Source organism: Astyanax mexicanus, unplaced genomic scaffold, assembly GCF_023375975.1.
Source record: "Astyanax mexicanus isolate ESR-SI-001 unplaced genomic scaffold, AstMex3_surface scaffold_46, whole genome shotgun sequence".
Lineage (NCBI taxonomy): Eukaryota > Metazoa > Chordata > Actinopteri > Characiformes > Acestrorhamphidae > Astyanax > Astyanax mexicanus.
Genome location: NW_026040056.1, coordinates 572,493 through 588,565, shown reverse-complemented (window position 1 = coordinate 588,565; position 16,073 = coordinate 572,493). Strand labels below are relative to the sequence as shown.

The 16,073-nt window shown below is 46.5% G+C and overlaps 3 protein-coding genes and 3 non-coding genes across 7 annotated transcripts in view; 3 read left to right on the top strand and 3 right to left on the bottom strand.

Annotated features, from left to right (window-relative positions):
* Positions 1-16,073, bottom strand: part of LOC125795261 (syncytin-A-like) — a 170,873-nt gene that overhangs the window by 154,300 nt on the left and 500 nt on the right. Inside the window, exon 1 of one of the 2 annotated variants that reach the window (XM_049473772.1) lies at positions 6,314-6,795. The exons of the other annotated variant lie outside the window; for it this stretch is intronic. The gene's annotated coding sequence lies outside the window, so the exon portion shown is untranslated. Of the gene's footprint in view, positions 1-6,313; positions 6,796-16,073 lie in introns of those variants that run through there. 2 annotated transcript variants of the gene reach the window in all.
* On the bottom strand, positions 51-4,416 carry LOC125795257 (protein NYNRIN-like). Its single transcript, XM_049473765.1, has 2 exons — positions 4,016-4,416; positions 51-2,496 (listed from the first exon to the last, which is right to left on the bottom strand). Exons 1-2 carry the CDS (start codon positions 4,148-4,150, stop codon positions 154-156), a joined length of 2,478 nt encoding a protein of 825 aa, XP_049329722.1. The 5' UTR covers positions 4,151-4,416; the 3' UTR covers positions 51-153.
* Positions 7,182-7,300, top strand: LOC125795404 (5S ribosomal RNA). The gene has a single exon (XR_007434396.1). It is a non-coding gene; the product is annotated as a 5S ribosomal RNA (ribosomal RNA).
* On the top strand, positions 7,411-7,529 carry LOC125795927 (5S ribosomal RNA). The gene has a single exon (XR_007434919.1). It is a non-coding gene; the product is annotated as a 5S ribosomal RNA (ribosomal RNA).
* On the top strand, positions 7,640-7,758 carry LOC125796183 (5S ribosomal RNA). The gene has a single exon (XR_007435175.1). It is a non-coding gene; the product is annotated as a 5S ribosomal RNA (ribosomal RNA).
* LOC125795258 (protein NYNRIN-like) lies at positions 9,833-16,051 on the bottom strand. The gene is made up of 2 exons (XM_049473766.1): positions 13,804-16,051; positions 9,833-12,278 (listed from the first exon to the last, which is right to left on the bottom strand). Exons 1-2 carry the CDS (start codon positions 13,936-13,938, stop codon positions 9,936-9,938), a joined length of 2,478 nt encoding a protein of 825 aa, XP_049329723.1. The 5' UTR covers positions 13,939-16,051; the 3' UTR covers positions 9,833-9,935.

Sequence of the window (16,073 nt, the reverse complement as noted above, 5' to 3'; positions counted from 1 at the left end):
ATGGGACCCAGGTAGGAGGGTCACCACCATTAACAGCCACAGCATGGTTTATCAGGGTGGGTGCCCCTAGCCTATGTAGACACTTTAGTGCTCAGAGTGCGGGCACGCCCAATCGCACTCGTCCCACCAGCCGTGAGACCTTAAGACACCCACTCACTGATCAACCAGAGCTTCCTCTTCTTCAGGTTTGGTGGGGGCCTTCTTGCAGTGTGTGTGATGAACCCAGGTTCCACGTCCTTCAATCTTCAGCGCTGTGTGGGTCGTCAGGAGCACAAGATGAGGTCCAGTCCACCTTTGCTGGTTCCACCTTCGTCTCCGCAGATCCTTGATCAGCACCCAGTCTCCTGGCTTGTGGTTATGGAAGGGTTGGTCAGCTGGTTGAGGTAGCACAGCTTTTACCTGTCGAGATGCAGACAAAAGAGAATCATGCAATGAGATACAGTATTCAACAAGTGTGTGGTCTAACAGTTGATCCTCCAGTAGGGGGGGCCCCACTCCTACATTGGGAGGTCTGCCAAAAACAATCTCAAATGCACTTAGGCCTGTTTTTGCTTGCACCCTGGTTCTGCTTTGCCACAGGACCAGAGGGAGACATTTGACCCAATTTAGACCTGTTTGCTGTGTAATTTTTGCCAATCCATTTTTGATGGTGCCGTTTGCTCTCTCTACTGCCCCTGCTGAGGCGGGGTGGTAACTACAATGCTTGTGCATGTCAATACCCAAATATTTGGTCAAACTTTTGAGCCCTGTGTGTACAAATGGTGTGCCATTGTCGCTAGAAACCCTTTTTGGCAGACCAAATCTTGGGATCAGTTCTCTGAGAAATGCTTTAGCCACTGCTTCTCCATCCTGTTTACCTGTTGGGAAAGCTTCAATCCATTTACTGAACATGCAAACACAGACCAGGAGAAACTTTTTTCCTTCAGCTGGAGTTAGCTCTACAAAGTCTATCTGCCAGTGTTGAAATGGTTCTGTGGCAGGTGGATGACCTGCTGGCTGCTGTGTGAGTGGTGCAGCATGTCTGTGTGTGTGTTGAGCACAGATGAGACATGAAGAACAAAAATTTTGGGCAAGTGTATGGAGTCCAGATGCATACCAATACCTGGAAATCTGCTCTACTATCCCTCCCTTGGCCATGTGACTCCTCCCATGGACAATTTTGATCAAAACCTTAGCATATTGTTTGGGCAGGAGCGGCCTGTTGGTGGATTTCTGTCTCCAAATGCCATTGTCTTTGTAACAATCAGTTTTAGCCCACAAGTTTTTCTCTAATGGTGTTGCCATTGACTGAATGTCAATTAAGGAAGGTTTCTCCTGCTCTGGTGTAGAAATTTGTGCAGCTGTGATGTTTGCATTATGAGCTGTGTGCTTAGCGACGCTGTCTGCAAACGCATTTCCCCTGCTCACTGGATCTCCTGTGGATGTGTGTGCGGCACACTTGATTACTGCGATCTGTGAGGGAAGCAAAAGAGCAGAAAGCAAGTTGTTAATCAGCTCATGGTGTTTAATCTTTGTTCCTGAACTTGTCAGGAAATTACGCTGCTTCCACATAAAACCAAAATCATTTGCCACGCCCCATGCGTACCGGCTGTCAGTGTACGCATTCAATGATTGACCTTTTGCCAATTCACATGCTTTTGTAAGGGCTACTAGCTCAGCTGCCTGTGCTGAGTAAGAGCTGGGCAAAACGCCAGTGTCCAAGACCTCTGTGGCTGACACTACAGCGTATGCTACTCTGTTCGTTCCTGTCTTATCTCTGCTTGCTGAGCCATCAACAAAGAGCTCCATTTGCGCATTGTGCAATGGCTCTTCTTGCAAATCAATTCGTGGTGTGCACGCGTGCTGCAGCAACAGCTGACAGTCGTGTGGCTCCCCATCCTCTGGAGTTGGGAGGAGGGAAGCAGGATTGAGCGTGCTACAACGTTGTACTGTAACATTAGGCATGTCAAGTAAAGCAGTGTGATATCGCAGCCATCTCTGGGCTGATAGATGTGCAACTCTCTGATCTTGGAGAATGTTGTGCACTGCATGTGGTACCTTTAATGTAAGTGGAGCATAAGCCACAATGTCTCTTGAAGCTATTAGTGCCTTTTCTGCTGCTGCCACTGCTCTAAGGCAGGTGGGCAGGCCCTGAGCCACTGAGTCCAGCTTACAAGAGAAGTATGCAACAGGGCGAAGCTTATCTCCATGTTTTTGAGTAAGCACTGAAGTCATATAGATGCCTTTTGCATCTACCATCTGAACAAAAGGTTTAGTTGGATCAGGTATGCCCAATGCTGGCATATTTTGCAAAGCCACCTTAAGCTGTATAAATGCTTCTTCTGCCTCTTGTGTCCACTGCAGTTTTGCAGTGCTAACCCCTTTTGTAGGAATAATGTCCCTTAGAGGGCCCTCCTGCTCTGCATAGGAGGAAATGAAAGTGCGGCAGTATGAACACATTCCTAAAAAGGAAAGCAGTTGCTTCTTTGTTGTGGGCTTAGGAATTTGGCAAATTGCCTCAATTCTGTCAGTTGCCATGCGTCTCTCTCTTATGACATGGCCCACAAAAGTAACCTCAGTCTTACAGTACTGTAATTTTGCTTTGCTGGCCTTATGGCCTTGCTCAGCCAAGTGTTTCAGCAACTGTAATGTGGCTTGTTTACAAAGCTGCCGCGAGGGGGCATGAGATGAGAAGATCATCCATGTACTGCGCCAGAGTGACCCCTTGCGGTAGAACTAAGCTTGCCAGGCTATCTCTCAGTGCAGCATTTTTGATAGTAGGTGACTCACAATAACCCTGACACAACCTCGTAAAAGTATATGCTTTCCCTTCAAAGGAGAATGCAAACCAGAATCTGCTGTCTGGATGAATTGGAACACTGAAAAATGCATTAGCCAGATCCACTACACTGTAGTGGGTGTGTTCCGTTGGTATCTGAGACAAAATAGTGTGGGGATTTGGAACCTCAGGGGCTCGTGCTTGGACTGCTGCATTTACTGCTTGCAGATCCTGTACAAATCTCCACTCATCCCGGCCGGGCTTCTTAACAGGAAAGATTGGAGTTCTAACTGGTGAGTCTGCGCATGGCACTATGACCCCTTTTTCAAGAAGAGCTTGAAACACGGGCCTAATGCCTTCAACTGCTTCAGGTTTCAAAGGATATTGAGCTTGTCTAGGCCTATATGAAGACTTGGGTGTAATGGACACAGGTTCACAGCATTTAATTAACCCTACATCATACTTACTGCTGGCCCACAGCTGAGGAGGGAGAGAGCTGATCTCCAGTTCCTCTTCCTCTGTGAGCGAAACCGCCTGCACCAGTGGCGCGCTGCCAAACAGCTCCACTGTAGGCTCTGTTTTCAAACGATACTGATAAGGGCATCTCCACGTGTGGGTGGAGGCGCTGTGCTGCACATTGGGGTGTTCTGTATTCACCCAATCTTTAGCCCTGGCCACCCGTAAAGCCCATGGACCAATATTTTTCCATGGCACGGTATGGTTAACTCTGGCCAGGGAGATGTGAGGGGAGGAATTTTCTACTGTGAACAAAGTGTCCTGCTGTTTAGTTAAAGAGACCATAGCTGCTGCCTTTTCACTGTCCCAAATTAAAAATGTTGTAGACAGTGGTTCTGAAGTCTGGTGGTAAAATAACTGTTCGTATTCATGGTCTGGCCCACTGCTAATGTGGGATGTACAATGCAAATCAGTTTGCTTCCACTCTAAAGGCTTTGTCACCAGTTTCTTTGTTTCTGACAGAAAATGTTTCATTGTTTCACTCTGTTCTTCTACACAACGCCACATATATGCATATCCTGGAGCCCCAGGTGCAAATTGGACCATGCATGGTTGTTCAAATTCTATAGATAAACCAGTTGGTGAGCTAATCAAGTTACAACCTAATTTACACATCAAATCTCTAGCCAACAAGTTTACTGGGCATGTTGAGGAGATCAAAAAGCAGTGAGAGAAGGATCGATCATTTAAAGAACATTGGAGAGGCACAGACACCTTTTCTTTAACTATTTGCCCTCCTACCCCAATTAATGCTGTATGTTTTCCTGGTTGTGTTTCACATTTCAAATCCTCAGCCCTAATTACAGAATAACCAGCACCGCTGTCAACCATAAATTTCAATGTCTTTCCACATACTTCAACATTTAACATTGGCATTGCTGTTGGATTATTGGTTAATTGCTGCACTAAACTAAGGTAAGAGAAAGAAAGATCTACTTCCCTGTCCGATGACTCAGTGGACTCGTCTGTGCCGTCCTGCCTCTCCGCCGCCCGTCACTTGTTTGACGCACTGCTGTCAACTTCTCCAGGACAGTCTCTAGCAAAGTGTCCTTCCCTTCTGCAGGCATAGCACCTGTTTGTCCAATCCACTTCAGTTTCGTCCTCTTGACTGTTTTGTTGCTGTTGTTGAGGAGCTGGTGGTCGGAATAAAGGCCCGTTACCAGCAAATCCACTTCGTCCACCTCGTCCACCTCTTCCTCTACCTCTTCCTTTTCCTCGTGCTCTTCCTTTTCCCCTCTGGGAGCTTGCAGTTAGCTCCGTTACCTGCTGTACCATCGTTAACATAGCTTGATCCATCGTTTCAGACTTTTTCTTCTCCTTTTTCTTTTCTTGATTTTTGAAGAGAATCTCATAGTGTCTGGCATGATCTTCAATAACGCTGAGAGGTTGTCGATAATATCCAATACAATGTTGTTTGATGGAATTGGCCAATTCTGGCTTCAGTCCCAGTAGGAAGCTATTGCGCAAGTGTGCTTCCCAGGAAGAAACCGCATCAGCATTTTCTGCTCTGGCTGCAGGAGCGTCAAGTCCACTATGATCAGTGTGGACTCTGGTTAGACGAACCATATAATCCTGCACAGTCTCTCCGTCTTACGTGAAGGGGAAAAGCTGCAACAAGACGCTCTTTTAAGTCTCTTATCATGTTCCTGTACTCCAAATTCACATCTGGGTCTGCTGCAGGATCTCGATTCCACTGAACATCACCCAGTCTGATGTCCTGCTGCGGCCAGCCTCTGTCAATCTTGCAGTAACTTGATCCAAGTTTTCTCATCAGGATGCGCTTTATCTCGTTGGCTGTGGGTCGGCACGAAATACAAAAGTTCTCAAATTCATTTCCGAATTTCCTTCCTCCAACTTGTTGTGGGTCTGGTAATCCAGTAGAAACTTCCAAAATGTCCTTTTCAGTCCAGTATCTGTGAACTAGCATTGGCCCTTCATGCCCTGCTACTTCAACCATCGGTCCTACAAAAATCAGATCATCTGACTGGTCTAAACGCCCTGTGTTTTGGGGCTTTGCAGGAGGGAGATTGGTTTGCCCCCCCCCCCTGGCCTCTTTTGCCTTGTGTTGCTTGACACCGGGGAACTTGCTGGGGCGTTGGTCCCCAATCTTGTGTTGGCTATCATCTCATCCAGCCTCTCCCTCAGTTCTGCATATGGACCGGGTTGAAATGGGCCTGCATATGCTGGTGGTGGTGGCGGTGGTGGTGGTATCTCAGCTGCTGGTGGTGGTGGTGCCTCAGCTGCTGGAGCGCCCACTTGATTGTTGTTAGGTGGTGGGCGTCGGGGACAGGCGGCGTCCAGGTCAGGATCGAGCACTGCTGAGAGACACTGAGACATGGGTTTAATTGCACCCCCCTCCCTTTCTTTCTCCCGTTTTTCTGCCTCCTCTATCCAAAACCCTGCTGCCCTTAACATATTTTCCTTATGCTTTTTCCAATGATTGGTTACTGCCCGTGGACACCCCATGGGCGGCTGCTGTATCCTCTGCTTGAATCTCCCTAAATATCTAACACCAAGACTGCCATTTACTGGAAATCCAAAGTATCTAATCCAAATTGGAACATACATTACACTCTCTGTGCCATAATTTCTACTCATCTCATGAAATAATGGAGCAGTGTGTATTTTTGGGTTATATTTTAATTCTTTAGCTAAGTGGGATCCCATTTTGTTGTTCTCTCACTTGACTTTGACTCAGAAATTTAGTTCCCAAAAATTGTTCTCACCCTCCTCTATTCTTGCAGTCCTTCTAGCGGTCCGGACCTATTTTACTCTAATACACGTCTGTACTTAGAGACCTTATCAACCAGGTGGGTTTTGTACACACGCCGCTAACTGCCGCGTCTTTGGACGCCGTTAACTGCCACGAGTTATATGCCGTTAAAACTGCCACATATACTATACCGCTAACTGCCACCCCTTTAAAGGGCCGCTAACTGCCATATAGGTACTATTTTATTCTCAAGAAGGAGCTGCTTGAGGACCGGTGGAGGGAATTTAATATTACAGTTTTTTTCAAAAACTGATTTTGTCACTTACCACCAAGGTTCTTATTAAATCCCGTCAGATCGGCGGATGGAGACCTGCCCCCCTTCACCCCCACGGTACTGTCCCTTTGTCTGTGGGCCTTCCTCGTTTTGGGTCCGGTCTCACCGGAGAGCGTCCTCGATGAGAGGGACCTTTCTCCGTCCGTCGATCACTCTGGGATCCTGTCTCGTGACGCCAGTTTGTGGTGGAAATACCTGTGACGATTAATAAAGACAAATATTAAGTTCTGAGTCGTGTCAGATGAGTAACAAGTTTTTATTAATGCAAATTATTGAGAGTACAATCAGTCATGAAATCATCACGCTCTGAAAGTGCTCTGAGAGTAACAGTCTCTCAGAGCCATTATTTATCCCCGCTCCGCTGTATCCGGAACCGTAAACCATATATGGACATAGGGTTTCCCGCTTGCAACGGCATCCTTCAAAATCTCCCTTCTATCCCAAGACGGAAACTCCCTTCTGTTCCCAGGCAGAGTTTTTAAGGTTGTTTCCCGTCAGAAATGTCAGCATAACCTCTTCACGTTCACATCCTGGTGTTTACCCAAAATGGTTATCAGACAAGGTTTCTCTGCTAGCTAGCACGTACACAAATGTCGGAATGACTTAAAAAGTAACTCTGCAAAACGAGCTAATATGAAGTGAATTACCACTGTGAATATTAAGTGTGATTAAGCACATCTAATAAAATGAACATGCATAAAATGATTACATTTGTCATAACAAGGTGGTTATAATAGTAATAACATGGTGATAATGAAATTTCCCACGTCACCATGGTCTTGTTATACATTACTAGTTTGTTATCTGAAACCCAACATAGATGAAGTTGCATAAGTAGTCTTGATGAGAGCTCTGCAATGGCTTACGGTCACACTACCCTGAGAACGCCCGATCTCGTCTGATCTCGGAAGCTAAGCAGGGTTTGGCCTGGTTAGTACTTGGATGGGAGACCACCTGGGAATACCAGGTGCTGTAAGCTTTTCCCCTCTTGCTTCCATTACCACGGTCTTGTTATACATTACTAGTTTGTTATCTGAAACCCAACATAGATGAAGTTGCATAAGTAGTCTTGATGAGAGCTCTGCAATGGCTTACGGTCACACTACCCTGAGTATGCCCGATCTCGTCTGATCTCGGAAGCTAAGCAGGGTTTGGCCTGGTTAGTACTTGGATGGGAGACCACCTGGGAATACCAGGTGCTGTAAGCTTTTCCCCTCTTGCTTCCATTACCATGGTCTTGTTATACATTACTAGTTTGTTATCTGAAACCCAACATAGATGAAGTTGCATAAGTAGTCTTGATGAGAGCTCTGCAATGGCTTACGGTCACACTACCCTGAGAACGCCCGATCTCGTCTGATCTCGGAAGCTAAGCAGGGTTTTGCCTGGTTAGTACTTGGATGGGAGACCACCTGGGAATACCAGGTGCTGTAAGCTTTTCCCCTCTTGCTTCCATTACCATTGTGGTGGAAATACCTGTGACGATTAATAAAGACAAATATTAAGTTCTGAGTCGTGTCAGATGAGTAACAAGTTTTTATTAATGCAAATTATTGAGAGTACAATCAGTCATGAAATCATCACGCTCTGAAAGTGCTCTGAGAGTAACAGTCTCTCAGAGCCATTATTTATCCCCGCTCCGCTGTATCCGGAACCGTAAACCATATATGGACATAGGGTTTCCCGCTTGCAACGGCATCCTTCAAAATCTCCCTTCTATCCCAAGACGGAAACTCCCTTCTGTTCCCAGGCAGAGTTTTTTAGGGTTGTTTCCCGTCAGAAATGTCAGCATAACCTCTTCACGTTCACATCCTGGTGTTTACCCAAAATGGTTATCAGACAAGGTTTCTCTGCTAGCTAGCACGTACACAAATGTCGGAATGACCTAAAAAGTAACTCTGCAAAACGAGCTAATATGAAGTGAATTACCACTGTGAATATTAAGTGTGATTAAGCACATCTAATAAAATGAACATGCATAAAATGATTACATTTGTCATAACAAGGTGGTTATAATAGTAATAACATGGTGATAATGAAATTTCCCACGTCACTCCTCCCTTTTGATTCTAGGAATCAACTCACACAATTTCCTACACATTGCTCGGATTTTCATACCGAGGTTCCTCAGTAAGCATTAGGGATAGCCCTATAACAGGGTCTTCGTCACCTGGAATCATCTGAAACATCTGGTAGTGACTGAATGCACGAGTAATCATATTTGAGATACAATTCATAACACATGGTACTATACATAGGATAAGGAGTCCCAAACAAATAATAGGGAGGACCATAGGCAGTAGCCAACGTCCCCATGGCCCTAAAAAAGACTCCAGCCATGCTAGCCATGGCTCATTCACAGGTGGAGGTTCATGGATTGCTTGTTTCATGTGACTTACAAGGTCAGTGATGTTCTCATAATAGTCTGGAATTGAAAAACAACAAGAGGTGTTCAAAACCTGACACACTCCCCCTTCATGGGACAGCAAAAGATCAAGAGCCATTCTATTCTGAAGTACAGCCTGACGTATGGCCCTCATCTCTGCATTTATTAGAAAAAAGGCTTCGGTGCTACTATTAGCCATAACCAACATTTGCCATGCAAGTCCATTGATCTTATTCAAAGTAGCAGTTGTTCCACCTCCTAGGAAAAGGGACCATCCAACTGATGCTCCAGGTGTTGTCCAAGGGTCAGCCAGGACATACCCGTGGTATTTCGAACCCACGGCACGTCGTTTCCTAGTCAAAGAGTTCTTAGGGAGAACTGCCATGTGTGGGACCACCATAGCTGGAGTGCAACACCCATTCCAAGGGAATGAGTGGACCCAAGTCCCGTTCCGGCTCTTCTTTTGTGGTAGATTGGTGTAGGCAGTTTGGCCACACACCCAGCTCACAGGTCCCGAAGTTCGGGCCCCTGACATGATGTGACATTCTGTGTAGTTGGGTCTCACGGTGTGAGTGCCATCTGATATTGAACAGTTGAAGCCTAAGCTATCATAGAAGGTGATGTTAACTTTACAGTCAGTGTACCCTAAACGAGGCCCTCCTCTTATTCCAGATGAGCACATGCAGGTGGATGCATTGAGAGGGGGCACCGTGGTGAAAGACATGTTCGCAAATTTTGGCTCATATCTTGGTCCGGGGTGGGTCATGTTACATTGGGGCATCATCTGAAACATAGCAGTCACATTTCCATTAAACGGAGGGCTTTGTTTCGTGGCTGCGAAATGGGCTGATACATTTAGCATAAATGCCATCTGAATGTCTAGAGCGCAGTCTGCTGGATCCTTCAGCAATGTAGCAGCAGTCACATTGTTTAAAGGAGTTGGTATCCAGGGGACAGCAAGCTTGTGGCAGACAATACATTCTCTGTTGGGAGACACCTCGTCAGCTGCTGCTACTGTGGCCATGCATGCTTTGTTTCCAAAGCATTGTTGTTCCACTCGGTCCTGAAGGGACTGATGGGACCCAGGTAGGAGGGTCACCACCATTAACAGCCACAGCATGGTTTATCAGGGTGGGTGCCCCTAGCCTATGTAGACACTTTAGTGCTCAGAGTGCGGGCACGCCCAATCGCACTCGTCCCACCAGCCGTGAGACCTTAAGACACCCACTCACTGATCAACCAGAGCTTCCTCTTCTTCAGGTTTGGTGGGGGCCTTCTTGCAGTGTGTGTGATGAACCCAGGTTCCACGTCCTTCAATCTTCAGCGCTGTGTGGGTCGTCAGGAGCACAAGATGAGGTCCAGTCCACCTTTGCTGGTTCCACCTTCGTCTCCGCAGATCCTTGATCAGCACCCAGTCTCCTGGCTTGTGGTTATGGAAGGGTTGGTCAGCTGGTTGAGGTAGCACAGCTTTTACCTGTCGAGATGCAGACAAAAGAGAATCATGCAATGAGATACAGTATTCAACAAGTGTGTGGTCTAACAGTTGATCCTCCAGTAGGGGGGGCCCCACTCCTACATTGGGAGGTCTGCCAAAAACAATCTCAAATGCACTTAGGCCTGTTTTTGCTTGCACCCTGGTTCTGCTTTGCCACAGGACCAGAGGGAGACATTTGACCCAATTTAGACCTGTTTGCTGTGTAATTTTTGCCAATCCATTTTTGATGGTGCCGTTTGCTCTCTCTACTGCCCCTGCTGAGGCGGGGTGGTAACTACAATGCTTGTGCATGTCAATACCCAAATATTTGGTCAAACTTTTGAGCCCTGTGTGTACAAATGGTGTGCCATTGTCGCTAGAAACCCTTTTTGGCAGACCAAATCTTGGGATCAGTTCTCTGAGAAATGCTTTAGCCACTGCTTCTCCATCCTGTTTACCTGTTGGGAAAGCTTCAATCCATTTACTGAACATGCAAACACAGACCAGGAGAAACTTTTTTCCTTCAGCTGGAGTTAGCTCTACAAAGTCTATCTGCCAGTGTTGAAATGGTTCTGTGGCAGGTGGATGACCTGCTGGCTGCTGTGTGAGTGGTGCAGCATGTCTGTGTGTGTGTTGAGCACAGATGAGACATGAAGAACAAAAATTTTGGGCAAGTGTATGGAGTCCAGGTGCATACCAATACCTGGAAATCTGCTCTACTATCCCTCCCTTGGCCATGTGACTCCTCCCATGGACAATTTTGATCAAAACCTTAGCATATTGTTTGGGCAGGAGCGGCCTGTTGGTGGATTTCTGTCTCCAAATGCCATTGTCTTTGTAACAATCAGTTTTAGCCCACAAGTTTTTCTCTAATGGTGTTGCCATTGACTGAATGTCAATTAAGGAAGGTTTCTCCTGCTCTGGTGTAGAAATTTGTGCAGCTGTGATGTTTGCATTATGAGCTGTGTGCTTAGCGACGCTGTCTGCAAACGCATTTCCCCTGCTCACTGGATCTCCTGTGGATGTGTGTGCGGCACACTTGATTACTGCGATCTGTGAGGGAAGCAAAAGAGCAGAAAGCAAGTTGTTAATCAGCTCATGGTGTTTAATCTTTGTTCCTGAACTTGTCAGGAAATTACGCTGCTTCCACATAAAACCAAAATCATTTGCCACGCCCCATGCGTACCGGCTGTCAGTGTACGCATTCAATGATTGACCTTTTGCCAATTCACATGCTTTTGTAAGGGCTACTAGCTCAGCTGCCTGTGCTGAGTAAGAGCTGGGCAAAACGCCAGTGTCCAAGACCTCTGTGGCTGACACTACAGCGTATGCTACTCTGTTCGTTCCTGTCTTATCTCTGCTTGCTGAGCCATCAACAAAGAGCTCCATTTGCGCATTGTGCAATGGCTCTTCTTGCAAATCAATTCGTGGTGTGCACGCGTGCTGCAGCAACAGCTGACAGTCGTGTGGCTCCCCATCCTCTGGAGTTGGGAGGAGGGAAGCAGGATTGAGCGTGCTACAACGTTGTACTGTAACATTAGGCATGTCAAGTAAAGCAGTGTGATATCGCAGCCATCTCTGGGCTGATAGATGTGCAACTCTCTGATCTTGGAGAATGTTGTGCACTGCATGTGGTACCTTTAATGTAAGTGGAGCATAAGCCACAATGTCTCTTGAAGCTATTAGTGCCTTTTCTGCTGCTGCCACTGCTCTAAGGCAGGTGGGCAGGCCCTGAGCCACTGAGTCCAGCTTACAAGAGAAGTATGCAACAGGGCGAAGCTTATCTCCATGTTTTTGAGTAAGCACTGAAGTCATATAGATGCCTTTTGCATCTACCATCTGAACAAAAGGTTTAGTTGGATCAGGTATGCCCAATGCTGGCATATTTTGCAAAGCCACCTTAAGCTGTATAAATGCTTCTTCTGCCTCTTGTATCCACTGCAGTTTTGCAGTGCTAACCCCTTTTGTAGGAATAATGTCCCTTAGAGGGCCCTCCTGCTCTGCATAGGAGGAAATGAAAGTGCGGCAGTATGAACACATTCCTAAAAAGGAAAGCAGTTGCTTCTTTGTTGTGGGCTTAGGAATTTGGCAAATTGCCTCAATTCTGTCAGTTGCCATGCGTCTCTCTCTTGCCCTTATGACATGGCCCACAAAAGTAACCTCAGTCTTACAGTACTGTAATTTTGCTTTGCTGGCCTTATGGCCTTGCTCAGCCAAGTGTTTCAGCAACTGTAATGTGGCTTGTTTACAAAGCTGCCGCGAGGGGGCATGGGATGAGAAGATCATCCATGTACTGCGCCAGAGTGACCCCTTGCGGTAGAACTAAGCTTGCCAGGCTATCTCTCAGTGCAGCATTATAGATAGTAGGTGACTCACAATAACCCTGACACAACCTCGTAAAAGTATATGCTTTCCCTTCAAAGGAGAATGCAAACCAGAATCTGCTGTCTGGATGAATTGGAACACTGAAAAATGCATTAGCCAGATCCACTACACTGTAGTGGGTGTGTTCCGTTGGTATCTGAGACAAAATAGTGTGGGGATTTGGAACCTCAGGGGCTCGTGCTTGGACTGCTGCATTTACTGCTTGCAGATCCTGTACAAATCTCCACTCATCCCGGCCGGGCTTCTTAACAGGAAAGATTGGAGTTCTAACTGGTGAGTCTGCGCATGGCACTATGACCCCTTTTTCAAGAAGAGCTTGAAACACGGGCCTAATGCCTTCAACTGCTTCAGGTTTCAAAGGATATTGAGCTTGTCTAGGCCTATATGAAGACTTGGGTGTAATGGACACAGGTTCACAGCATTTAATTAACCCTACATCATACTTACTGCTGGCCCACAGCTGAGGAGGGAGAGAGCTGAGCTCCAGTTCCTCTTCCTCTGTGAGCGAAACCGCCTGCACCAGTGGCGCGCTGCCAAACAGCTCCACTGTAGGCTCTGTTTTCAAACGATACTGATAAGGGCATCTCCACGTGTGGGTGGAGGCGCTGTGCTGCACATTGGGGTGTTCTGTATTCACCCAATCTTTAGCCCTGGCCACCCGTAAAGCCCATGGACCAATATTTTTCCATGGCACGGTATGGTTAACTCTGGCCAGGGAGATGTGAGGGGAGGAATTTTCTACTGTGAACAAAGTGTCCTGCTGTTTAGTTAAAGAGACCATAGCTGCTGCCTTTTCACTGTCCCAAATTAAAAATGTTGTAGACAGTGGTTCTGAAGTCTGGTGGTAAAATAACTGTTCGTATTCATGGTCTGGCCCACTGCTAATGTGGGATGTACAATGCAAATCAGTTTGCTTCCACTCTAAAGGCTTTGTCACCAGTTTCTTTGTTTCTGACAGAAAATGTTTCATTGTTTCATTCTGTTCTTCTACACAACGCCACATATATGCATATCCTGGAGCCCCAGGTGCAAATTGGACCATGCATGGTTGTTCAAATTCTATAGATAAACCAGTTGGTGAGCTAATCAAGTTACAACCTAATTTACACATCAAATCTCTAGCCAACAAGTTTACTGGGCATGTTGAGGAGATCAAAAAGCAGTGAGAGAAGGATCGATCATTTAAAGAACATTGGAGAGGCACAGACACCTTTTCTTTAACTATTTGCCCTCCTACCCCAATTAATGCTGTATGTTTTCCTGGTTGTGTTTCACATTTCAAATCCTCAGCCCTAATTACAGAATAACCAGCACCGCTGTCAACCATAAATTTCAATGTCTTTCCACATACTTCAACATTTAACATTGGCATTGCTGTTGGATTATTGGTTAATTGCTGCACTAAACTAAGGTAAGAGAAAGAAAGATCTACTTCCCTGTCCGATGACTCAGTGGACTCGTCTGTGCCGTCCTGCCTCTCCGCCGCCCGTCACTTGTTTGACGCACTGCTGTCAACTTCTCCAGGACAGTCTCTAGCAAAGTGTCCTTCCCTTCTGCAGGCATAGCACCTGTTTGTCCAATCCACTTCAGTTTCGTCCTCTTGACTGTTTTGTTGCTGTTGTTGAGGAGCTGGTGGTCGGAATACAGGCCCGTTACCAGCAAATCCACTTCGTCCACCTCTTCCTCTACCTCTTCCTTTTCCTCGTGCTCTTCCTTTTCCCCTCTGGGAGCTTGCAGTTAGCTCCGTTACCTGCTGTACCATCGTTAACATAGCTTGATCCATCGTTTCAGACTTTTTCTTCTCCTTTTTCTTTTCTTGATTTTTGAAGAGAATCTCATAGTGTCTGGCATGATCTTCAATAACGCTGAGAGGTTGTCGATAATATCCAATACAATGTTGTTTGATGGAATTGGCCAATTCTGGCTTCAGTCCCAGTAGGAAGCTATTGCGCAAGTGTGCTTCCCAGGAAGAAACCGCATCAGCATTTTCTGCTCTGGCTGCAGGAGCGTCAAGTCCACTATGATCAGTGTGGACTCTGGTTAGACGAACCATATAATCCTGCACAGTCTCTCCGTCTTACGTGAAGGGGAAAAGCTGCAACAAGACGCTCTTTTAAGTCTCTTATCATGTTCCTGTACTCCAAATTCACATCTGGGTCTGCTGCAGGATCTCGATTCCACTGAACATCACCCAGTCTGATGTCCTGCTGCGGCCAGCCTCTGTCAATCTTGCAGTAACTTGATCCAAGTTTTCTCATCAGGATGCGCTTTATCTCGTTGGCTGTGGGTCGGCACGAAATACAAAAGTTCTCAAATTCATTTCCGAATTTCCTTCCTCCAACTTGTTGTGGGTCTGGTAATCCAGTAGAAACTTCCAAAATGTCCTTTTCAGTCCAGTATCTGTGAACTAGCATTGGCCCTTCATGCCCTGCTACTTCAACCATCGGTCCTACAAAAATCAGATCATCTGACTGGTCTAAACGCCCTGTGTTTTGGGGCTTTGCAGGAGGGAGATTGGTTTGCCCCCCCCCCTGGCCTCTTTTGCCTTGTGTTGCTTGACACCGGGGAACTTGCTGGGGCGTTGGTCCCCAATCTTGTGTTGGCTATCATCTCATCCAGCCTCTCCCTCAGTTCTGCATATGGACCGGGTTGAAATGGGCCTGCATATGCTGGTGGTGGTGGCGGTGGTGGTGGTATCTCAGCTGCTGGTGGTGGTGGTGCCTCAGCTGCTGGAGCGCCCACTTGATTGTTGTTAGGTGGTGGGCGTCGGGGACAGGCGGCGTCCAGGTCAGGATCGAGCACTGCTGAGAGACACTGAGACATGGGTTTAATTGCACCCCCCTCCCTTTCTTTCTCCCGTTTTTCTGCCTCCTCTATCCAAAACCCTGCTGCCCTTAACATATTTTCCTTATGCTTTTTCCAATGATTGGTTACTGCCCGTGGACACCCCATGGGCGGCTGCTGTATCCTCTGCTTGAATCTCCCTAAATATCTAACACCAAGACTGCCATTTACTGGAAATCCAAAGTATCTAATCCAAATTGGAACATACATTACACTCTCTGTGCCATAATTTCTACTCATCTCATGAAATAATGGAGCAGTGTGTATTTTTGGGTTATATTTTAATTCTTTAGCTAAGTGGGATCCCATTTTGTTGTTCTCTCACTTGACTTTGACTCAGAAATTTAGTTCCCAAAAATTGTTCTCACCCTCCTCTATTCTTGCAGTCCTTCTAGCGGTCCGGACCTATTTTACTCTAATACACGTCTGTACTTAGAGACCTTATCAACCAGGTGGTTTTTGTACACACGCCGCTAACTGCCGCGTCTTTGGACGCCGTTAACTGCCACGAGTTATATGCCGTTAAAACTGCCACATATACTATACCGCTAACTGCCACCCCTTTAAAGGGCCGCTAACTGCCATATAGGTACTATTTTATTCTCAAGAAGGAGCTGCTTGAGGACCGGTGGAGGGAATTTAATATTACAGTTTTTTTCAAAA

What these genes read in the sequence shown, in the direction of transcription:
- LOC125795257 (XM_049473765.1), bottom strand. Translation starts at nt 4,150, where the DNA reads ATGCCAATGTTAAATGTTGAAGTATGTGGAAAGACATTGAAATTTATG. An exon ending in AACATACAGCATTAATTGGG is followed by an intron (nt 2,497 to 4,015) that starts GTAGGAGGGCAA and finishes GACAGAATTGAG; the next exon opens with GCAATTTGCCAAATTCCTAA.
- LOC125795258 (XM_049473766.1), bottom strand. Translation starts at nt 13,938, where the DNA reads ATGCCAATGTTAAATGTTGAAGTATGTGGAAAGACATTGAAATTTATG. An exon ending in AACATACAGCATTAATTGGG is followed by an intron (nt 12,279 to 13,803) that starts GTAGGAGGGCAA and finishes GACAGAATTGAG; the next exon opens with GCAATTTGCCAAATTCCTAA.